Source organism: Zingiber officinale, chromosome 4A (assembly GCF_018446385.1).
Source record: "Zingiber officinale cultivar Zhangliang chromosome 4A, Zo_v1.1, whole genome shotgun sequence".
Classification (NCBI taxonomy): Eukaryota; Viridiplantae; Streptophyta; class Magnoliopsida; order Zingiberales; family Zingiberaceae; genus Zingiber; species Zingiber officinale.
This window is the reverse complement of record NC_055992.1, coordinates 151,120,723-151,145,819: the sequence shown is the minus strand read 5'-3', so window position 1 is coordinate 151,145,819 and position 25,097 is coordinate 151,120,723. Positions and strand designations below refer to the sequence as shown.

Here is a 25,097-nt window from a genome sequence, read left to right as displayed (position 1 = left end):
TCTATTAAGAGCCTCCATTTCTTCGTTCATTGCTTCCTGCCACCTTGAATCCCTTACAGCCTCATAATAGGAAGAAGGTATAGCATGATTTGATAACTGTGAAACAAATGCATGATATGAAGGAGACAAACGAGAATATGAAACGTAGTTGGAGATAGGATGTTGAGTACATGACCTGACACCTTTTCTAACAGCAACCGGAAGGTTCAACTCATTCATATTTATTGGTGCGGTTGACTCAACTGATGAGGATAACTGCTTCACAGGATCAGGTGCCAGAGCATCCGATTCAACTAGCCGATCAATAGTAGGTTCTTGCTTGTGTCTTCGTCATTTGTAAGTAATAATATCTGGTGAAGACTGTGCTCCCAGTGATGGAGCATCTTTTCCAGTGATAGGGCATCTTTTCTATTTTCTATGACATCCAGTGGAATAGGAGAAGAAATCACTTGAGGAACCACTTGAGGTACAAAGGAAGAGGTAATATTGTCCCCCTGAGGATGAGACTGAGGAGAATAATAGGACTCAGACTCAAAAAAAGTAACATCCTTCAAGATATATCTCGTCATAGTAATAGGATCAAAACACTTGTAGCCTTTCTAGCAAGTAGAATACCCTATAAAAACTCCTCGTATAGAACGAGGATCGAGTTTAGAGGACTTGGGACCAAGAACATGAATAAAACAAAGAGAACCAAAAACCCGAGGTGTAAGGGAGAACAACCCTACACCAGGATAAAGAATAGTGAGAGGACACCGGTTCCCGAGACCTTTAGATGGCAATCGATTGATGAGATAAGCGGCTGCAAGAACAGCATCAGCCCAGAAATATTTGGGTAAGTGACGTTGAAATAAAAGTGCACGGGCTGTTTCAAGAATATGATGATTCTTTCTCTCGGCCACTCCATTTTGTTGTGGTGTGTAGGGACAGGATGACTCATGAAGAATTCCCGAATCCTCAAGAAAAGTATTTAGAGACTAGGCAAAGTACTCACGAGCATTGTCAGAACGAAGAATCTTCACCTTTAAGTTAAATTGGGTTTCAACCATTCTACAAAAATTTTGAATAAGACGGTTTTCATCAAATAAAGTCATGTACAGTGGGTGTAGTCATCAATAAAGGAGAGAAAATATCGATAGCCATCCAAAGAAGTCACAGGAGAGGGTCCCCACACATCCGAATGAACAAGATCAAATGGAGATAAACTCTTCTTTAAAGACTCAGAAAAATGTGTTCTACAATGTTTGGATAACTGACAGATTTCACATTGAAATGACTGAAGAGAAACAAAAAAGAAAAGACTAGGAAATAAAATTTTCAAAGACTGAAAAGACAAATGTCCCAACCGAGAATGCCACAAAAGAATTTCTTGATGCTTAGTTTCTAAACACTTGGCTGCAGATTTCAGAGCAGATGTTGTTTCAAGCTGATAATAATAAAGACCCCCTACTTCACGACCAGTCCCAATCGTCTGCTTGGTCTCGAGATCCTGGAAGACACAATGATCAGGGAAAAAGGTTACGGAGCAGTGTAGTTGTTTAGTAATGCTACTAACCGAAAGTAAATTAATAGAGACGGAAGGAACGTGAAGTGCAGAGGATAGGAAAAAATGATCTGTAAGTTTTATAGAACCATTGCCAGCAACAGTGGCTTTGGTTCCATCTGCAATGCTCACTTTCTCCTACCCAGAGGATAAAGAGTAAGAAATAAAGGAGTTAGCAGCATTTGTCATGTGATCCGTAGCTCCTGAATCAATGACCCAAGGGCTGTAAAAGCTAGGACCAGTAACACTTAATCCCAGGCCACGGATACCTGTGTGCGCTTGAAAGGGAGTAGAGTCTGCAGGAGTAGAGGTCGAAGATGAAGCCTGAAGCCGAGAGAGAAGATGCTGGAGATTAACAATATCAGTAGAAGTAAGTTCAGTGGTAGAAGGCACAGAGGAACCAATAGTCTCTTTATTTTCTATCTTTTGGATAGCAATATTACTACTATTAGGAGCCTTCTTAGCATTGTGCTTAAATTTTTCAGGTTTCTTTTCTGGATATTTTTTCCAACAGAAATCTGAATCATGATTAGTCCTCTTGTAGTGCCGACAAAATCTGTCCCCTTGTCGTTTAGTTCCCCCAGGTCGGAACTTGTTTGCAGAACCAATAAAGACAGAGGTCTCCCCAATCGGAGGGCCTACAGCGGAAATCCCCTTGTTGTTCATGGTCCTTTTTCTACCTTCTTCACTTAGAATTTTGTAGTAAACCTGTTCTAGAGAGGGAGTAGGATCAAGACTAAGGATTTGCCCTTTTAAATTTTCGAACTCTGCAGTAAGGCCATCTAAAAATTTAATAATTCTGTCTTTTTCCAGAAGCTTTAAATATCTCTGATGATCATCCGTGGAACTCCAATTTTCCATCCGGTAGTAGTCAAACTCATCCCACAGCCCCTTCAGAGTAGCAAAATAATTGATGACGGACATAGAACCTTGTTCAAGTTTGAAAATTTGACTGCTGATCTGATAAGTACGCAGCATATCATGTCGACGTTCATACATCTGCTCTAGTGTCTTCCACATGTCGTACGCTGTTTTGTTATGAAGAATGACTTGTTTGATGCCAGAATTAACAGAGTTAAGCATCCAAGTCATTAATTGAATATTGTCATGCCGCCAAGTGCGAAAGCTAGGGTCCTTCTCATCTGGTTTTACTTTAGTGCCATGAAGAATATCAAGTTTATCATGGCCTTCGACATAAAGTTCAACAGCAACTGCCCAAGATGCATAATTTGTCTTAGACAATTTTTTTGATACTATCTGAAGATCGGACCCTCCAGTGCTTGCCATTGTGAAAACCAGTTGTACCTGTCCTGAAGAAGACATAGGGTTCGCAAAAATCCCAGAAGTTTCACTAGAGTTGTCCGCCATTAAGATCACAAAAAAAAAAATGTTTTTCTCGAAGGTGCGGCGGCAGCAGACTGGACTGAAGAGAAGAAAAAAAATTCAAGAGAAGGAAGGTGAAGTGCAGGAGGCAGAGAACTCTGGAGGGCTCCAGAGGCTGGAGGCGGCAACACTGCTGATGTATAGGGTTGAAATCGCGGCGCAGGGAGGACTCTCCTTCTTGTGCTTTCTGTCCGGCAAGGCTACTGCTGGTGGCTCTGGCCGGTGGCAGGGGCGCGTCCGTGGCGTTGGGTGGACGGGAGGCGTCCGCGGCGTTGGGTGGACTGGAGGCGTCCGCGGCGGCGTGCGCGAGCAGAGAGGGCGTCGTTCCCCTCTCTCGCCTTCTCGAGTTCCACCGGCAGGCGATCGGCGAAGCAAAGGTAGGACCACCGGCAGGCGATCGGCGAAGCAAGAGGCGCCTCTTGTGGTCGGCAGCAGGAAACCAGAGGCCAAACGCGGCCAGTGGACAGCGATGAAGAAGGGAAGAGGAAAGCTTGGTCCGCCTCTTGTGGTCGGCGCTAGGGCAGAGAGGAAGAAGATGCACCGGCGGCTAGGGTTAGGGTTAGGGATCAGAACTTTGCTCTGATACCATGTTGTAATAAAGAGATTTTTTAATTCATTCATATTTTAGGAGAAATACATATGTTTATATAACGACACAACCCTAAGCATCAACTTATTTACAAAAGATAAAGACTTATCTACCCTTGTTTCTCACAACAATCACCATCAAAACCAAAGGAAGGCGTGATATAAGAGCACCGAGGCACCAAAACCTCGTCCTTAATTTTGTCCTCTTCCTTCCCTTGCTGCCATTCAAACACTGTGAAACTATCCACTTCCATTTTAAAAACTGCTTCACAACATCAAGATTGCCTATGGCATTAACACCATTGTTACTTTCAAAAGCTGAAAATTTCACACCATCAGAACTAAAAGAAAAAAACAGCAAATGCTCCTTGAGAATGCATTGCTTCTCCCTGGAAACTGTCCTTGCAATGTTGCAAAATTGTAGTGGCATCGATCTTCATCTTTGACGCGTCCATATCTGAAGAAACAACGGAAGAAGTGGCATGACTGGGAATGATTGTGTCAACCTCAGAGACATGGATGTTTGCATTACCGCCATCAAAATCACAATTGGAAACATCAGGTGGGGTTGAAGGTGGTGGAGGGTAGGAAACATCTGTAGCAATATGTGGAGAACCAATTACCAATGGAACTATGCCTGATCGAAGAGCATCCTCTTCGCCCAAATGATGCCTACTAGTTTCTCCCCTTGGAACAAAAGAATCCAGAACATTATTGAAGACTTGTTTTCTTCAACATATACATTAGTCTCACCCTTAACATTAATTACTTGACAAAATTCATCATGTTTTGGGATTTTATCCTCAGCACTCTCTAAACGATTTCCAAAATCTTCTATTGCATTTTGGTCTTCAATAATCTGTTTTTTGAGGTCATCCCTAAATGTGAAAACTTCATGTCTTGTTGCCTCATCATAAGGTATCTTATCAATTTCATCGATAACTTCAACCACTTCATCAACATCGTCATAAACTAGATCACCAAGTATTTCGATCTTATCGTTGTCTCCGCCGCCTCCTATGATTGGATGATTGGCAGAGTAGGATTTGTCGATGTTGTCGAGGTCCGCATCCTCATGGTTGTCTCCGCCGCCGTAGGAGAAAGGGGGGCACAGAAGCGTTGTGGACCCGACATTCTCTCAAAGTTGTAGGTGGCGGGGCGGTTTATCCAACATCTCTCAAAACTAAATTTGCGCTTGGACATCTCTTCTCAATTGGAAATTAAAGATTTTTTTCAAAAAGGAAATAAAGGAACTTACGATCTTTACGATCTTGCGCCACTAAACGCTGAGATAACTTTGTGACTTGTGTCTGTAGATATTGAATCTCGTCTTGAGTGCTATGATCACGGTGTGAGGCTTCCTTAGCTGGAACCTGCCTGTTGCGACCACAACCATGTCCAAGACGACCCTCTATTAGATCTTAATGTTCTATAATACCAAGTGACACCGAACATAATATGTATATTATTCTGAGGTATGAAGTTGCAGAGGGATTAACAAGAAAACAAGAGAGAAGTAACAAAACAAAAAAAGGAATAGCCTAAATTAGGCTTAAACCTATTATGAAATCAAGAGCGCAAAGAAAAAGAGATGTAGCTATAGTGTGGCTTAAGCGAAACTAATTGATTCAACATCAAAATAACTTGTCCTAAACATCCTCTAAGCATAGGTTTATATAACTCTCAAACCCCTAAAAAAATATAAACAGAAAAAATAACCAACTAGACTTAGTTCCCTAAGATTTAGAATAAATTAACTAACAAGACTTAGTTCCCTAAGATTTAGGATAAAATTAAATATAATTAAGGAAAAAACAAACTAAACTTAATAAACGGATAACTAAGGGGGTGTTTGGTTGATGGATTTAGAAATGAGGGAATGGAATGATAGTAAAAAATGGTGTTTGGATTGTGGGTTTAGAAATGACAATTTGGGAATGATATCTAGATTTATAGGAATCAATCAAACTCATATAACTAGATGGGTTTCATTTTCATTCTCATTTCTATTACATCTTACTATCAAACTCATACCCATAGTCATTCCCATCATTTAACCAAACACCACCTAATTAAAAAAACCAAAAGATGCAAATCTGAGCCAAGATAAGCCAACATCTAGTTTAAAGAGAAAGGCACAACATAAATGAAAAAAGGATACCTCAGCAATGATAAATCTCTCCTGCATGTGGGTAAACAAAACCTACAAAAGCAAAGTGGCAAAGTGATATGGATTACCAAAATTCAGAATGAAACTGTCTGTTCAATTCATTAAAAAAGGACATGATAGTGTGGATTTCCATTTTCAATAATATCTCCATGTGTAAGGACAGTAAAAAAGAATGTGCCAATTGGAATGTAAGTTTATATTCTCTACATTCATAATGGTACAAGTAATGAGGAATGATGGTTCATTACTAAACCAGCCTGCCATTTATTTGAAGTCTGGAGATACTAACCTTAAGATTACTGACAATTGACTGAGCATCAACCACAGAAGGTTGAAGACCGTGTTCTGAGAGAATGGGCACCAAAGAAGATACAAAAGTCGATCTCTCTGCATGAGCAGCCTATATAGAGAACACAAACAAACACAAAATGCCAAAAATCCATTATAATGTTAGTTAATTACTACAAAAAAAAAAAATAGCCCTACAGAATGGCAACAACAAAAAGAATAGACAAACCATTTAAAAGAGTTAAAAATATACAATTATTACACACAAGTAGCATGACTGTATACATTGACTAGTAACCCAACAAGCAATCCAACCATATAAAAAATTAAAACATACAATTATTATGCAAAGGTAGCATCAAGTTTAAAATTTCGACCCGTGCCAAGGTTTTGATCCTGGACCGGAACAATACGATTTCGGTACCGTATCATGCTGTGCCGATATAGTTTCAGTATTTTTTAAATATAAAATATATTAATTAAAAAATAAAATATTTAACATAAATATTTTTAAAATAAACAATATAAAAAATAATTTTTTAAAAAAGGAAAAGTTATGAAAATAGATAAATAAATCAATAAATAATTTATCATAATTTTTAAATTAAAATAAATGAAATATAAAAAAAATTAGATAATTTTATTAGGGTTTAATAAAGCATCTTTAAATTATCTCCATCATAGCTAGGAGTTGATTAAAATAATTAATATAAGTTTAATTAAACAAATTCCGAAATCCGACACCACTCGCGAGCTTGACTGACTTCGGCGCTGCCACGAGGTTGCACAACCTCTCAGCCATGGTTGCGGGAATCGCATGACTACTTTGGCGCTACCGCGGTGGTCATGTGACCCCTCTGCAGCGGCCGCAGGGTTATGCGACGCCTTCGCGGCGACAGCGGAAGGGTTATGTGACCCCTTCGCTACAATCACAGGTCGCGCAACACGTCGTAGCTATTACGGGTTTGGTGTCGGGGTCGTGCCAGTGCCGGTGCCGATCGTCAGGCGAAACGAGATGTTTCGCCCATTTCGACCGTCTCGGCACGACACTTTAAACCATGGGTAGCATGACTGTATACACTGACTAGAAACCCAACAAGCAATCCGACCATTTTTAAGAAGTTAAAACATACAATTAGTATGCAAAGGTAGCATGACTGTCTACATTAACAAGTATCCCAACAAGCAATCTTATCTACATTGGTCCAAAGGACCAGGCGACCAGATACCAATCCCAATAGAATCCGTTGCTTGCTACATAGTAATCTAGTTACCAACCCCAATAGGCATTAATTCAGACCTAGTACACTTGGTCACATCCCAAATCCAATCAAACCAAAAGACTAATCCAACTCAATATAAGATTCTTGGCCAATACAATGGTGACACAATATCAAACTTCATCTTATTTCTTTAGCAATTAGCAAAAAAAAATGTAATTAATATTAGCCACTCAAACTTGTATGCATCCAATATTTCACGCCATAAACCAGGGAGGTAAACAAAGAATATTACTTGCAAGGCATATGTTAGACGAATATTCTCCTCAATAATATCTTGTCTATATGAAATAGCTTTTGATGCAGCATCAACCAAGTCTTGTTGTTGCTGATCAAATGCCTGCAGCATCAAAATTTTTAGATGGTTTTCTATCAGCAATCATAAATTATAGGAGGCAAACTATAAAAAGGTAAGGAAATTAATAAGGGTGCTCACCATGCGCATATAAGCAATTCTTTTTTCTAGAACATATTTCTCATTGCGTATTTGTGCTTCCTATGTACAATGTTGTAATTATTGCTTGGTTCAAATGATCCATCAAAAGGAAGAATGTAGACACCATGGAAGCTCTCCTCACCTTTATTGAATAATCAGCAAGATGCTTCCTTAACTGTGCAATCTCTTCTTCATGCTCTCTGACCTTAACAACAAGTTCCTTGGTACGTAGACTTTACTACTTAGAAACAATTGGAAATATTAAATTGCAGAAAGATCTACAATTTTAAGCAACTGAAACTACCTGCTTCCAAAGAGTACTAGAGTTGAGATTAGACACTGGCACCAAACAATTTCCTGATGAAATGAACCTCTTATCTTGGTCTCCTCCTTCCTTTGGATGCCTATCAAGAGTAACAAAAGAAATCTTCCCGCTTAGATTAGTTTGACACCATAAATTTCCACGTTCTACATTAATTTACCTGCTTGGAGACAAGGATCTAGATGATGGTGTAGAGTATTGAGATGGACCGGCACTGCCTAAAGCAGAATGTACTCCAGGAAATTTTCGAAGGTCACCATTAACCTTGTTGCTCCCATATGTGTGTTGATTAGCCGTGACAGATTCCAAATGAGTTTCCTCCCTTCCAACCACTCCATTCTGATGAAGCACCATAGCTTGAGGATTTAAAGGTGAATGATTTTCTATCCATCTCCTCTCTGCTTCATGTCCAGCTGGAGAATTGGAATTACTGATTTTATAGGCATCCACCTGATCATTTGTAGGTATTTCAGGCCTTAATGATTTGACTTCTAACCTCTGATAAAAAAGAAAAAAAAAATCATAGATGTACAAACTACTCAAATCAAATCAAAAAAAGGTATGAACTATTATTGAAGTAAATTAACAGATATATAAGACTGAGGCTATTACTTAGCTATTCAGCTAGCCTTTTAAGATTTAAGTTTAACCATTGAAGAAGTTTTGTTTTAATTGTTGAGGAAATTTTATTTGCATCTTGAACATTGTATATTAGCACTGATTAAAAAGGAAAGAAAACAAACGAACAGAATAATTTTCTGACATCTTCCATTATGAATGTGCCCAAAGATGCTGAATTTATTAATTTCATTGCTAACACAACTATTTCCTTGATAATAGAAGTTTGTTCCCTACCTACATTTGACCCAAGCAAATAATAACCAAAACAGCACACAAATGTGCCAAAAATTTTAAGATGACAATAAATGTAGGGACAAAAGTCATCCGTTGATATACCAAGTTACCAACCAACACAATCTAGCCATATGAAAATAAATCAGCTAAGATTTTGTTCTCAGATGGAGGTCAGCTTCTGAACTCCAATGTTCGATTGCCAAAGAATATTACTTTCTTTTACAGATGACCCATAATCTACAACAACCTAATTATGCAACCTGTTTCTGCTCAAGCGCAACAAAGTTTCACAACTAAATGCGGGCAAGATTAACAAAAAACAATTCAATACTAGATAATATTTTTCAGATATAATAGAAAGGGTTTCATTAAACATTCATTAGCTGCATTATCAGGCAATTGAAAATTAACACCAAAAACACTTAACCAACTTACTAAGCACCCAAAAGGCGGTTCTGTCATCTGTGAACTTCTAGCTCATATTAGAATTGGCAATTGACAGTTCAAATACTATTTAGAAAGATGAGATGGTTCCAATCTCACAAAGTCCGCCATGCTATACTACCCAGTCTCACTGAGTCCAAGATTTATCAGGCATAAACATAGAGAACTAAAATTGACCGCATACTGATGCTTGATTTCATACTAAAATATTGAGGCAAGTAACTGACCCAAAATATTACATAACAAGAAACAATTTAGAAAAATACTAATTAGAAAACAATTTAGTCCTGGATAGCATGTTGGTCTTGAGTGCTTACATATTTTTCTAATTCTTGTGCTTTTTGCAAGAGTTCATTCTTTAATACGTTGTTCTCTTCCAACTGCAAGATAACAATAATAATTAGAAATTTGAGTTTTCTATGTTTTATTGCTAACGTCACTTCATTATCAAAAGATAACAAGCCATTTTAGTAAATAACAAAGACGAAAATTACTGCAAGGTGCTGTGAGAATAACTGAACAGACTAGTTCAAAAAATAAAGAACAGTCTAGTTAAAAAAAAAAAAAAAACAGAGAACAGTCTAGTTTTAAAAAAACATAGAATGGACTAGTTCAAAAAAGCATAATAATGATTGTTTTTTCTGTAAAAACACAATAATGTCATTGTTTTTCTGTATCTAGGAGTTGAATGACATACAACAACAACTAAGCCTTATCCCAATAGGTGGAGTCGGCTAGGAGTTGAATGACATAGTTTGTGAAAATAAAAAAATTGACACACAGAAATAATGCAGAACAGAATAGTACAAAAATATAATAATGTTTGTGCAAAAAAACATAGTTTGTTCTCTATCTAGGAGCTGAATGGCATAATTTATGCAAATAAACCTTAACTCTATACATCAACTTAATTGAGTAATTACTAAAATCTGGATTAAGCAGTCCTGAGATTAAGACTAGAATAAATCATAGCTTAAATAGTTCAATAAAACACAACGTATTTAGACATCCAAACCTTGCTGAGAGTTGAAAAGATCCAGACAGCTGAAAGGTATTATCTTATATGTAGCACAACTTACTCTTTCCTAGCAATGGATAACCTTATAGATAACAAGTTAAATGATAATTAATATGATGAAATAGGCAAGAAGATTCCGGAGCTTTAATTAGAGATTTTATTCTTAATTTTTGTCTCATATCCAATGCAATCTCAGGGCAAAGTATCCGAAGCAGGGACCAAAATGCAAATTGCTTAAAAGGAGAAAGTCCACCGGGGTTCTTCTAGCAAATGCAGTTGTAATAAATTAATTGGTTGTTGGTCCAAGAAATTCTGCCAATTCATGATTCATTCTATAGCAAACTAAAACTACCTTCGTGTAATTCTTCCAGAATGCACATCCTGCTTGCTCTGACGATAAGCCATTGATGCACCACGAAACGATGAATTGGGTTTATTTCTCAAACCAACCGCATATAGAAACTAAGATAATAGGAAAACTTCACAATATGGAATCAAATTGAAGATTCATAAGGCAAAATATCCACAGTGCGAGCCTGCGAACTAAGTCTAAATCACAAGCCAGGATTCCAGTGAAATCAAATAGCGAGAAGCCAACCTGTTGCTTGATAGTGCTCTCGGCATCCTCCAACGCCTTGATGACTTGGTGAACGCCCTCATTTCGGCCATCGCCTAAGACCAACCCAGAAAACCTATCCACCAGGTTCCCGACCCTGCCGCCGCCATCCGACAGAGGGATCCACGGCGGCGGCGAGCCACCTCTTTCGCCGTAGATATCCCTCCTCGGGTTCGAATCGTGGCTTCCCATGCGCTGGACATCCCAGAACGCCCCTCCCCGCTCGGGGCCAGTATCAGAGTAGCCCGAGGACCTCAAATCGGGCATCAAAAAAGATCAAATCGCGAAGGAGTGCGCAGCCAGTGGTGGATCGAGAGGTGGCGCAAGGGATCTGGATGGAGAGCGAAGAGAGGGAGAGGGTGGAGAGGAATCGACGCACGAGGCCGGCTCTTCTTGCTCGCGAGCGAGTGAAGGTGAGGCGAGAGAGAGAGAGAGAGAGAGAGAGAGAGGCAAAGGGACACAGAAGAGGAGATTAAATTTAAGATGTGTTACTAATAAAGGCTAAACAAGTTTGGGAGACGATATATTTACCACATTGCCATTGCAAATTCAAAAGATTAATATTTTTGTGCATTTTTTTAATAATAATTGATTTTCATTCAAACCGAATCGGATGGCTTGTAGTTGTTGGTTGTTAGTCAAACTGGTTAAATTAACCGGTTCGATCCGGTTTAACAACGCTATAATTTGCCTGATTAGCTCGTGCTCATTTGTCCAGACGAGTTGAATAGTGTATAAATCGCACTTAAAGTTGTTGTGAAATTCCTAAAAACTTATCTTTCAGATTTCGGACAGAAAAAACTATTTTTCATTTTACTCTTCCTATCCATACCATTCTTATTGGATTTCAAAATCAATACCACTACATTATTTTAAAATCAATATCACTATAATATTAATTTTCTAAAATCAATATCAGTATTTAAAAGAACAATATCATTTTTATTGGATTTCAAAATTAATACTACTACTTTATTTTAAAATCAACATCGCTATGTTAATTTTGTATAAATCTTAAAATCAATATTATTTTGATATTGTATTTTAAATATCAACATGCCGATTTTTGAAATATTATAATACTAATATTCAAAACACAATATCATAATAGTATTATTTTTTTAATACAACATCATAGTAATATTATTTTGATAAGAGGAATACAATAAGAAACAAATACGTTTTAAAAAATCTAACATTGTCTTTCAAAAATTTCTATAACTTAAGTGCGTGTTCAATTACCGATATACAATACTAAATAACCAGAAAGTTACAAGTAATTTAAATATAAAAATATGAATCAATGAATAAGTATTTGTATTTTAAATGATCCAGAAAGCACAATCGTTTTTAACCCACTTCAGAAAACTGTAATCAATATTTCAAAAACAAGAATATAACAACTACAGGGTACATCATTTCGTTGCTACAAATCAATCTGATTCAGTCTGTTATACCAAACGGAATGCAGTGTCATGTGAAACAGATCATACTCTTTGGGCCTAGCATTCCACAGAAAATGCTTTTGCAGCTTCTTCACGTTCATCTGCATGATTCTATACTGTTCCGCGCCAATTCCTAACAAGATGTCCTTCAAATTTTGTATATCCTTCTCCGCGACCACCACGGAGAACACCCTCCAATCGAGCACCTCCTCGAACGGGAGTACAAAGTGATCGGCAATGATCACTGGAACGCACTCGAAGTAGATGGACTCGACGATCCTCGGGCTGTTCACTTCGTAGCCCATCGGGCAGATGCAAAACTTGCTCGACTTCATGTGTTGGGCATATGACATTTTAGCAGCAACCTCTTCCGGCAACACTTCATAGATCCTCATATCTGGGTCTCTACCTTTCCAGAAGCCGATGAGGATGGGCCTCACCCGGCCGTGCATGTGACCGGCAAAGAAGGCCAGAATGGACCTCTTGGAGCTGGGCCGACCACCGATGCCTCTTTGAGGCCTCTTGGGGTTTCTGATGTAGGTCTCCGGAAGAGACACATCCTTCCCTCGAATGAAGACGCCCTCGGAGACATCTGCATTGCACACGACTTTGATCGCGTTGTCTCGTAGCTCCCCGTGCAGTCTAGTGATGTAAGTTGCCTGAGAGGAGAGGCAGAATGAGTCGATCAATCATTTATATAGATTATCAAAAGCAGTAGACTGTATACATACCCAATCATGGCAGCCTGCAAAGAAATGATCAGCTCCTCTCGTCCTGTTCCAGAAAGGATACTTGGCAGAGATCATGTTGATGTAATTCCTTAAGAATATGGACAGTGGTTTGTTGCTATGTGAATCAGGAACATAAAGATTTGCTCTGAGCTGCCTCGAGCTAAAAGGCATGTAGAACAAATGAGCCTTCTCAGGATCCTTTGTCACAAACTTTTTGCTACCCTCCATTAATTTCATGAACCATCCTTCGGAGGCGTAGATGCCTCCAAGCTCTGGAGTGTGGAAGAGGGGCCGGGGACCGTCGCCATAGATGTACACCTTTAAAATTTTCTCCATCAGCTCGTAGCTCCTGCAGAAACATTGGTGAAAAATCTGAGCATGTTCAATGGAGTTCAGATGACCATATAGCAATTACTCTGATCTACTTCGGAGACAGTCATGAATTGCACGCATTACTTCAATGTGCTTCTGCAACTCACATCGATAGAGAAGGCAATTCGTCATTAAAGCAGTTCATCATTCTCACCTCTTAAACATTGAAACATTCAAGAACAATGGAGCATGGAGATCAGGATCGTTGAAGACAGGAGAAGCATTAGCGATCTCCTTCTTGGCGTACACCAGCTGCCGATCAGTAGTCTGCAATACCACAGCAAGTGCTTCAGAGGTCAAAATTGGTGATAGAATCTACCCTGAAAACGAAAGGGAAAACTCTTTTCGGAGGAAGAACAAGTTGAACGCTAAACGAAGCCTCTACCTTTGGCGAAAAAGAAGGGATCTTTATGGAAGGACGTCTTGGGGGCTGCAAGAATTCATCACAAGATACTGAAAACTTAATTGGCATACTGCAATTTCGGAAAATTCCATGGGATGAACTCGAAATCTACCTCCGGAGCAAAAGACTTCGCTTTTCCATCAGTATTAGATGAATTCGCCTCGGCGGCAGCGAAATTGACTACGGGAGTGGGACTTGGAGCAAGAACAAGCTGCAAGTGCGAAGCGCGAATAAGAAATCCATTCCTGTTTTCCCTCAAAGCCATGAAGAAAAAGTAGTAATCTGCCCTTATACCTACCGCATCTTCTAAAGGCGGCTCCTTTAGGTCAAACTCATCTAGGTAGATGGCCAAGGCATCAAAAACCCCAATTGGAGAAGGGGAAGGCGGGAACCTAGGCGGAGCTGCGGCTGGGCCAGGGGATCCCGATGGGCTCAGGAAAATAAGATGCTCCTCGCCCTGAGTTGTAGAAGCGGGAAGAGTAACGAGAGGTGGAGGAGGAGCTGAAGATGAAAGGAATAGTTCGTTGTGAGAATCTGCGGCGGAGAAGAGGTCAGAGACGCGGGAGGTGGAAGAGGGGAAAAGAGAGAGGAAGAGCGCAGCGACGGAGATGCCAACGGCGACGAGAAGTAGGCTCTTTCGCGAGGCGCCGACGCCGCCGCATCTGAGGCGGCGAAGGACGGCCTTATCGAGGTCGACGGCGAGCATGGGCGAAGGAGGCGGAAGGTAGCGCGAGGAGCAGAGGACATGGCGAAGAAAACTAGCATTGGAGTAAAAAATTGGAACAGGAAACAGGGGATTGGCAGCAGCTGCGGCGGCGACAAAACAAGTGTGATAGTCAATAAATCACCATTATCGGAGCGGCGAAATTTACGCTAGTACCCCTGCAGGGTCCATGGAGCTACAATTGGATATTGCACATTTTATTCTTTTGTCAAAAAAGAATATTCTGTTCAATTCTTTTCTTTCTCGCACAAAATGATTTTGTGCACATCTTAAAAGGTATAAAATGTATATTTTGGCCGTATGGTATTCATGTTACTTCTAAGTTCTAATTAGAAAAATTGAAATCCTTGAATCATAGATAAGACATTTAAATTATCATTTAGATATCTATAATTCAAATATTAACTAAGATATATTTATAAAAAAAATTCTTCCAAATAAAAGATATAATTAAAGGATGTTAAACTTCTCTGTTGATCGTATTTGATGATCAATAAAAAATTTTTATAAGATCAGATCCATCATTTTAAGATAGTCAATAAAATTAATTGAGATTATTAATTTTTTTTAATTAAAAAATTAAAGAACTGTGATTTAGTAGGAAAATTAGAAATAAATAAATAAGAATAATAATTATTATCATTATTATTACTTTTAGAGGAAAGGTGAGCTGATTCAATGCGTGTGGTGGGGCAGGACTAGATTGGAAACCGTGAACTTGGCCGAGGTGTGTTGATCAGATGATCAAAGTTGACTATTACTTCCATGTTTAAAAAACTTGCGGTGAGGGCGAAAGAAAACTCTTCCACTGCACCATGTGCTGCCGTTAAAAACGGGAGCTCACGTTCTGACAGCTGGCGTTAAATGAGCTTCTTTTTCTTAAAGAAAATAAAAAATAAAAAATAGAAAATCAAAAGAATATTTATTTTAGGACAAAAATCAAAAGGAAATGAGTGGTCCTTTTGGGGAAAAAAACAAACAAAATCAAAAAAGACACCCTCTCACATCACATGTTTTATCTACCTAATATCCCTTATTCCAATATTATTATAGTATCTAACGCTCATTACTACAACGTAAAAGCTATCTATAACATGTGGAAGATATTTTGTATATATTACAATGTCAACCCTACTATTACTATTACTAATAATAATAATAATAATTATTATTATTATTATAGCAATATTTATAAACTGTTTTAAAATCATTTTAATTAATTTAAAATAATTTTAATCCAATTTAAATAATTTTGATTAATTTAAGATTTTAGAATTTAACTACAAGTGTGTAGTAATTATTATAATATGTAACAATTACTCAATAGTGGTAAAATATAAAAAATCATCTATTTCACTTTAATCAAATTAAATTGTAAAATTTAAATCTTATATATTATAGCAGTTACAAAAGAACTTATACATGTTATGACAGCTATTAATAGCTACTATAACAACACTAAAATAAGGGGTATTATCTTACTATTTTATTAAAAATCTTCCCTCTTTACTAACTAATTTTGGTGAAGCCTAAAATGAATTTACGTTAATATCCTTTTTTTATTCACACTAAAAATAATTTCAAGGTTTATTAATAATTGCACAAGCGAAACAAAAGTCTATTCGAGACTCGGCTGCGGCATATTATTATGAATTTTTCTCATCATTAATTTTCTCTGATTGCTTTATATAAAAAAATATAGCTTTCTTTAGTCCCATATCTTAGAATTGACAACAAAATAAACTTCTATAAATATTTTAGGTCGACAATGTTAAAAAATATACTTTTCTTAATTTTTTTACTAAAATAAGTATAATATTAAATTAAATTAATTTTTTTCATAGAGAAGCGCATATGCTAATGACTCTACTTTAATATTTTAATGTTAAAATACTTTAATTAATATAATTTTATTATAAAGGGTCAATGTAGTTTTAATGTATTATATTATACACGCTACGCGTATGCACGATCACTAGTGTGAATAAAATATCGGATGATGGGATGTCCTTTTAATTATTTTTTTTTTTAAATAAAAGGTTAGAGCATCCACATCATATTCCCTAAATAAAGATTTTACCTTAAATTTTATATTTTACATAAAAAAATATTTACAACAACTATCCTACTCGTTCTCAATTTTTATTTTATAAACAATACTTTAAATTTAAGGAATAAAATCCATTCCCTAAATATTAAAATATTATTTCATCTAATTATCACTTTCCACTTCCACATTTGTCACTTCATAGATAATAATAATACAAAAATATAGATGAGAAAGAAAAAATAATTAAAAAAATAAAAATATGATAAATTATAGGGAAGCTAATGTATTGTGTGTTAGGAGGGGTGATTAACTCCGTTGCTTGGTCGATGAGTTGTTACAGCATAAAACACTCAAGCAAACGTTAACGCCAAGATTACTTAATATCCACCTCAAATGAGGTGATTAATCCAATAATTCACCCCTCTCTCACATATCTACTATGTAAACACTCCTTGGAAGCAATCCGGAGGCGGAGAAGCCTCGTACAAGCTCACAATACAACAAGAATAAAAGAAAAGTTAGTACAATAGAAATCTTATAAGATTTACACAAATGAAACCCTAACTAGCTTCTTCTTGTTGTTTGGGAACATTTTTTTGACCTTGGAAATGCATCAGCACTTGTTTCCAAGAAGCTTCAAGAACCGGTAGTGATGATCTGAGCTCGGTGAAGAGAGTGGGAGAGGAGGAGAAATGATGAAATAGTGCACATGTCAACCCTTTTCTGGGTTACCGTTGACGTCTTAATCGATTAAAACTTTCGTTAATTGACTAACACATCAGCAATCTACATAACATCTATTTTTCTGAAGCTTAATCAATTAAGTCTTCATAATCGATTAGTCTAATCGATTAGAAAGCTTTATATGCACTCGTGAAAATTATTTAATTGATTAAATCTTCCTAATCGATTAGCCTAATCGATTAAGAAGATCTCTGTACTCTTGTGAAAAATTGCTAATCAATTACTCTAAATGATTAAGCATGCCGTAATTGATTACCCTAATCGATTATGGTCCTTTCTGTTTCTCGTGACAATGAGCTTAAGCGATTAAGGTAATCAATTAAGCTATGGTAATTGATTACCAAACCCTAACTTCCAAACCTAAATCTAAGGTTCCTCTACCCAGCATCTGGTCAACCATGACCTGTTGGGACTCCTCATTGCCTAGCGTCTGATCAATCTTGACTTGCTGAGACTTCGCCACCAAGTGTTCCGTCAATCGTTTGACCCACTTAGACTTTCAATCACTAGGTGTTCGGTAAACCTTTGACCCACCTGGATTTTCAACTATCTACCTTTACTCACCAGGACTTCCTCACTACCTAGCTTCACTCACTATGATTTTCATCTGTCTAGCTTCACTCACTAGGGTTTTTCACTTGGCTTAACTCATCAGGGTTTTTTATCGCCTAGCTTCACTCACTAGGGTTTTTCACTTGGCTTAACTCATCAGGGTTTTTCATCGCCTAGCTTCACTCACTAGGGTTTTTCACTTGGCTTCACTCATCAGGATTTTCATCTGCCTAACTTCACTCAATACGATTTTTCAACTACCTAGCTTCTCTCAGCAGGACTTTCCCACCAAGTTTCTAGTCAATATTGACTCACTTATATTTTCTTCTTCTACCAACCTTCCCGTTAGTCTTACCCTTGCCTAACCTTCAATTAGGACTTTCCAGTTAAGTATCTGGTCAACCTTGACCAATCTCCCTAAACAGATAATTACACCTACAATCTCCATATATTGTCAAACATTAAAACTCAAACATCAAGACTCAAACTTAAGCCAACTTAAGCTTAGTCAAACTAGTCAACCTTGACATAGGAAAATTGCACCAACATTGTGTAGTGAAAAGTGGATATCCAAAATTTAATAAAGTAGTTCTTCTACCCTAAATTTAAAATTTTGGATAGGGAATCTAATATGGATGCTCTTAGAACCCTAAGTGATCTGAACCACGACTGTTTTGATATGTTGTCAAACTAGTATAGGTTAGATCTTGCTTGTGTCACGAACTTATATATCTAAGTGTGTAAAAACTTAGAAGAATACACAGGTACCCGATGGCTCAAGATCCGATGGAGTACATTGAGGAACAAGAAAAGTCAAGCAGTATCAGAGACAGCGAACCTTGACAAAAGACGCATCAAATAAGAAGGACGGTACGGAAAAGGAGCCAACTAACTTAGTGTATCTGAGGGACGAGGAGATACGGAAGAGTACTTTGGCATCCAAGGGACGAGAAGTCGGGAAGAAGCATGTGCAAGGCTTAGAGAAATTTGAGCGACTAAAAAAGTGTTTCCAATCAACCAAAAGCAAATGATTGGGCGAAAACTATTGAATGGATGAACCCATCTTCCATGTCAACAGATGATTGTTAGGGCCCTTAGCGGCCGACTTGAGGGAGTGAATAGCCCTGCAAAGAAAAAATGAAAACCTTCCTCGAACTTTTATAACTTAATTAACATTAACACTTGCATAAAATAAATATAAGAAACTAAAGCAAAGAAGAGACACGAAAGAGTTTACTTGGTTACAACCGAGAAGTCTCTTACAATGTTGATGACTCACAATAACAAGGCTGGAATCAAGTAGAATCAATTACAAATGTTTTCAAGTGTTCTATCTAGGCTTTTGGGACCAGGACTGTATTTATAGCCCTGTTCGGGGCACCTGGAAGGGTTCCAGACACTTGGAGTGGATAAAAGTTTATCCCCGATGCAGCGGGACGCGCCACATCACAAATATCTAAGTTTTGGTTCCGAGCGCCCGAACCACCCGGAGTCCGAGTCTTCCACTCCGATCCCACTCGCATTGGTCCAGATTTTTCGCTCAGGCTCCACTCACTTGAGTGATCTCGTCCATCCAGAATAGGTCTCACATGAACCCAACTTCCGACCTTCAAGCAATTTTTCGCTTCGGCTTCTCATCCCTCGGAAACGCTGCGCACCTCCTTCTCGTCCGTCCGCATATTCTTCGGTAGCACCTCATCCCTTAGACGCACCGAGTCCGTCAACTCTATCCCGTGTCATCCTTCTCGTTAGTTGCGTCTTTCGCTCGACTTCCTGTGCTCCTAAATTCCTGCACACTTAGACACGGGGGTTAGAAACCAACAGGACCTAACCTGACTTGGTTGATCACATCAAAACTATCTTAGGGTACTAACAATCTTCTTCTTTTTGATGAGATCAAACTCAAGTTAAGTTAGGATAAATCATAAACAAATAGCAGTTATAAATTTTTGCAAAAAATTGTAAGTAGAAAAATAAGTACAAAAATTAATAAAATTGTACTACCCTCTCCCTAGACTTAATCTTACTACTCTCCTTTTTTATCACATTTAAAAGTGAGGTACGTTAAACATATTACTTGGAAAGTCTAAAGAGTCTAAGGGAAAAAATAAATAGGAAAAGTTAAGTTTAAAAAAAAAACTTTGATTTTATAAAAAAAATCCTTTAAGAATAAAAACTTTAGCAATGGTTGAAAAAATTTTCACAGAAAGTTGAATTTTTAGCAAAATTAAATTTGTATTTTGATCACTAGTTCATAAAAAAAATTCTAATTGAAAAAAATGCAAAAGATGGTTAACGGTAAAAAAAACTTAAGCAAATTTTAATGATTAAACTTTATAAATTTCTAGCAAAAATTTAAAACATTACTTAAATGCTTCACAGTAAGTCAATTAAACATTCGATTCAGTAATTAACTTCCAGACTGTGATGAGGCACTAGACTTTCTTGGTTATTGGATCATCAATCACTTCTAGACAAAGTCTCTTAAAGAATTTAAACATTTAACCTTCTTTCTGAAAAACCCTAAGTCCAGAAAAATAGTTAACCTAAATATGATTTTGGAACCCAGTACATGTTCCTATCTACTGAATTCATTAAAAATGTGGGAGGTACATAACTTCTGGAGGCTTTTCTAATTTGTCCCTAGTGTTTTCTAATGTTCCAGTTTAGCTTTCCGTACTTTCTAAATTTTGGTTTTTGAAAGTTATTTAGTTTCAAACATGCATATTCATTTTTCAAACTTTCAATTTATATTTTTAATTTATCATTTTCTAATTTTAAATTATCAAATAAATCTAAGGGGTATGCATTAGCTAATTGTCTTTTCAAATCTATATTTTCTTTTTCTAATTTTACTAAATCCTTGGAAAGAATCTTAATAAGTTTAAATGACTTTTCAGGAGATAAGGCACGTACCTGACTTACCTCATATTCTGATGCTCTCCCTTCGTTGCAGCTTTTCTCTAATGATCCTCCCCCTTCATCGATAATTTCGTCCGAAGACTCTTCCCCTTCATTGATGCTCATCTTGGACGAGCTTTCATTGTCTTCAGGTAGGTACTCGGCTATAAAAGTTGTTTTGGCAAGTTCCTCAGTTTCAGATTCTTCTGACGATGATTCAATGTCCATCGAGAAGTTGGATTTGGCTTCTTCCGTTCCAACTCCACTCACTTGGGTGGTCTCGGTCATTCGGAATAGGGCTCACCCGACCCAACTTCCGGCCTTCGAGCAATCTTTCGCTCCTGCTTCTCGTCCCTCTGAAACGTTGTGCGCCTCTTTCTCGTCTGTCCGTGTACTCTTCCGCATCACCTCGGTCCTCAGACGCACCAAGCCTGTCGGCTCTCTACCGTGTCGTCCTTCTCACTGCTGCGTTTTTCGCTCGACTTCCTGTGCTTCTAAGTTCCTGTACACTTAGACACAGAGGTTAGAAACCAACATGACCTAACCTGACTTGGTTGATCATATCAAAATTATCTTGGGGTACTAACAATGATCGTTGAGTGGATGAGCTGTATTTACCACATCAACTTGCCATGTTAGCAAATGATCGAAGCAAGGGCGTATCGATGAGTGGATGAGACATATTCACACCACGTTAGCTTTTTCATCGACCAAATAGCTCGATTGGTCAATCAAACATGCAACGTCAACAACTTAAGCGGTGGCTATAAAAGAAGGTGAGGAGCTCAGTTAAAGAACAACACACTCGAACCAGATTCTATTTTTCTATTCTTTTAATTATTATTCTCGCACTCAATTATTGTAAGGAGCTTCTCCGTCTCAAGCTTGTTTTTGAAGAGGAGATCATAGTGGGCGTTCATAGTCTTGCACTAGCAACCTGTAAATTGAAAACCAAGTAAACAATCAAGTCCCTTATTTCTTTTATGTTTGTTTTATCTTTATAACTTGTGTGTATCCTACTAAACCATTAGCAAGAGAATTTCTAGTTTTTAATTTGCATGTCACTACTTACCCTTCCACGTAATCTGAGCCGCTTCCACTGCACAACAAGGAGCGCCCTTTTGATGATTTATATAAGTTGGGGGCATTTTTTATTTTATTTTTGCCCTTTATTTTAAAGGGCCAATACACACCCAATCAAATTTCCCATAAAAATATCTTTTATTTTAATATTATTAAGTGTTAATACACACCCTTTAAAGGTTGCTACTAAATCCTGATTTATGCTTAAGGTTGCTACTAAAAATCAAGTGTTTATGCATCTCCAGGAGTTATGCATAGATAAGGATTTAATATTATTAACTCCTGGAGATATCTAACGAATAAGAATATAAGCATGGATGAAATGCTGCTTAATGGAAATAATAATCACCAAGCCTAAAACAACCTAAAATACTACTACTACTATTATTCCATACTAATTTTAATTCCAAAGAATAATAATAAGAATAGCATAAGCAATATTGTCATCTAATTTTTCAGCAGCAGGGTGCATATAGTGATCATCACCAAGATATATTACTTTTGAATACATAGATAGACAGTGAAAATTGAAGCTAGGAAGGGAAAACAAATGCACTTTAATCTCTATAGCAACTGACCACAAACCAGGGGTGATAACTAATATCGGTTATCTAATGATCCCAATAGCTCGAAGTGTTAGGAAAAGTAACCAACAAATATTTATGTGCTTAACACTCTCCCTTTCATTTATAGTTGGGAACACTAAACTCAAACAGGATTCTAGTGCAAAGGCAAATCATGAACTAATGGGTAATTATTACTCGCACATAAAATTCAAACCTACCTACTATGGTGCCATGATAAATTCAAATCCAACACATGAGCTAATGTGTAAATATTTCTGACACATAACTTCATGAAATCTTCTATGTAACCAAGATAAATTTGATTGTCTGACCATATACTTGAAGCTTGAATTGTCAGAAAACAAACTATATAACCAATAGATTCATATTTGAATAATGTTAACCGAGCAGAAGTTAGTCATCTGAAGTTATTATTTCCTTCTTCGTACACCCTTGACACTCTGAACCAAATCTTAGAACATTTCTTTTAATTATTCATGTCTTTCCTTTTCCATATGATGATGGAGCTGATTATGTCTCAGTTTCATCATGGAGAAAATTTTTGTTCTCTATTAGGAAAACAGTTACAATGGTGAAACATGCAAATCTAAGCACTGCAGGACTAGACTGATGTTTTTATTTTGTGGCCTGATGATCCAAAGATCCATGCAACAAAAATCAAAGGAGTGGCAAACGAAACCGATAAGAAGAGTGATAGACAAACAAAATTCTTCAAAATCTTACCTCTGAAAGGCTGAAACATTCAAGAACGAAGGGGCAAATAGATCAGGGTCATCATAGACAACAGGTGCACGACGAATTTATCTTTTGGCATAGTTGCATAGAGAAGTTGTTGATAAGTGGATGTCAATGGAATCGGCATTTTAGTTCATTCTGGCACGAAAAAAGAGGCACCCCTAGTTCATGATAAGAAAAATAGACGAATCGAGGACATGAGGAGGATAAAAAAAATAAGTTTTTCATACATCTTCATTGATCATTACATATTCTATTTATAGGCTAATACATCACACGTATTAAAAAACTCACAACTCCACAAACATCACAACATTAACAACTAACACCAGTCTACAACCATTACCCTATTATTTCTCTCCACTAACTCAATTAAAACATGCCCACTAACACACTAATTTTATCAACAATCTCTGCCTTAAACTGATATTCCAAATGTAATAATCAATTTAAAAAGAAACTTTTAAACTCCATGTAGAAACACTAAGTAGTTTTCTGAGCTTTAGAAATGTAGCAAATTTGAGAGGCTTGTTAGTATATTAGCAATTTGATCATCGCTTCTGCAGTAAACAAGATTAATGACTTCATCATTTATGAGATTTCTCAGGAAATGATATTTCACATCTATGTATTTACTTCGACCATGTAGAACTGGATTTTTAGAAAATTTTATTGTTAAATTGTTGTCATAATAAATCTGAATAGGTCCATCCTTTTTTTAAATATAATTCTGTAAGAATCTTCTTTAGCCAAATAGCTTAACAAACACAAGATGTTGCAGCAACAAACTTAGCTTTTGTGGATGATAATGTAACAATTGATTTTTTTTTTTTGAAGACCATGAAATAGCACTTGTACCCAACATAAAAATGTACCCAGATGTACTTTTTCGATCATCTAGATCTCCTGCATAATCACTATCGGTAAAACCAAACAGATCTGACTTTTCTCCCTTTTTATAAAATAGCCCAAACTCTTTAGTACTTTGCAAGTATCGAAAAATTCTCTTTGCAGCTAATAGATACATTTCTGTAGCACAATCCATGTATCTACTAATTATACTTACAGCATGCATAATATCATGTCTCGTCGTTGTCAAATACATTAAACTCTCCACTATCTGTTTGTAAAGTGTGACATCAACCTTCTTTCCTCCAACATCTTTATGTAACTTCACTCCAAACTCAGAATGAGTATTTACAGGATTGCAATCTTTCATTTGAAACATGTCCAGAATTTCTTGCACATATCTTCTGTGAGAAATAAAAATTTCAACAAAAACTCGCACCACTTTAATACAAAGGAAATAATACATCATACCAAGATCAAACATTTCAAATTCTTTCATTATAGATTTTTAAAATTTTCCAAATATAGATGTACTATTTTCAATGTAGATTAAGTCATCTACATATAAACAAACTATCAATATTTTTTCTCCATCATCAATCTTAATAAAAAGAGTTTGTTCATAAGAGCAATTTTGAAAGCCTTCCTTCAAAAAATAAATTTCTATACGATTATACCAAGCTCGTGGGACTTATTTTAATCCATATAGAGTTTTCCTTAATCTATAAACTTTATGCTCATTACCAAATTTCACATAATCCAGAGGTTGATCGATAAATACCTCTTCTTTCAAATCTCTATAGAAGAATGTTGATTTACATCCAATTGAAAGATAGGCCATGAATTTTGTGCCGCTATCTCTATCACTACTTTGATTGTATCATGTCTTGCTACAAGAGCAAACATTTCTTTATAATCAACATCAAACTCTTGCTTGTAGCCCTTTACCACCAAGCGTGTTTTGTACTTGTCAATCTC

The 25,097-nt window shown here is 37.0% G+C and overlaps 2 protein-coding genes across 8 annotated transcripts in view; both read right to left on the bottom strand.

Annotated features, from left to right (window-relative positions):
* Positions 1-11,415, bottom strand: part of LOC121971690 — a 32,325-nt gene extending 20,910 nt beyond the window's left edge. For 3 of the 7 annotated variants that reach the window (XM_042523076.1, XM_042523077.1, XM_042523079.1), the window contains exons 1-9: positions 10,926-11,415; positions 9,627-9,689; positions 8,171-8,508; positions 7,993-8,092; positions 7,831-7,908; positions 7,689-7,748; positions 7,488-7,592; positions 5,974-6,084; positions 5,676-5,717 (exon numbers count right to left, since the gene is read on the bottom strand). In XM_042523076.1, the coding sequence (XP_042379010.1) occupies positions 5,676-5,717; positions 5,974-6,084; positions 7,488-7,592; positions 7,689-7,748; positions 7,831-7,908; positions 7,993-8,092; positions 8,171-8,508; positions 9,627-9,689; positions 10,926-11,210 (1,182 nt within the window). In that variant the 5' untranslated portion in view covers positions 11,211-11,415. The remainder of the gene's footprint in view (positions 1-5,675; positions 5,718-5,973; positions 6,085-7,487; positions 7,593-7,688; positions 7,749-7,830; positions 7,909-7,992; positions 8,093-8,170; positions 8,509-9,626; positions 9,690-10,925) is intronic. The other 4 variants (XM_042523078.1, XM_042523080.1, XM_042523081.1 and 1 more) reach the window with 4 other exon arrangements.
* An 858-nt stretch (positions 11,416-12,273) lies between these two features.
* On the bottom strand, positions 12,274-14,705 carry LOC121971689 (probable glycosyltransferase At5g25310). Its single transcript, XM_042523074.1, has 6 exons — positions 14,193-14,705; positions 14,007-14,105; positions 13,877-13,921; positions 13,646-13,758; positions 13,120-13,468; positions 12,274-13,047 (listed from the first exon to the last, which is right to left on the bottom strand). The coding sequence occupies exons 1-6, from the start codon at positions 14,598-14,600 to the stop codon at positions 12,370-12,372; spliced, it is 1,692 nt and encodes a 563-aa protein (XP_042379008.1). The 5' UTR covers positions 14,601-14,705; the 3' UTR covers positions 12,274-12,369.
* Between the last annotated feature and the right edge of the window lie 10,392 nt (positions 14,706-25,097).

Excerpts from the sequence above, each read along its gene's own strand:
- LOC121971689 (XM_042523074.1), bottom strand. The coding sequence starts at position 14,600 with ATGCTCGCCGTCGACCTCGATAAGGCCGTCCTTCGCCGCCTCAGATGC. Across the intron at positions 14,106-14,192 it reads AGCCGCCTTTAGAAGATGCG|CTTGTTCTTGCTCCAAGTCC; the intron begins GTAGGTATAAGG and ends TCGCACTTGCAG. Across the intron at positions 13,469-13,645 it reads AATGTTTCAATGTTTAAGAG|GAGCTACGAGCTGATGGAGA; the intron begins GTGAGAATGATG and ends ATGTTTCTGCAG.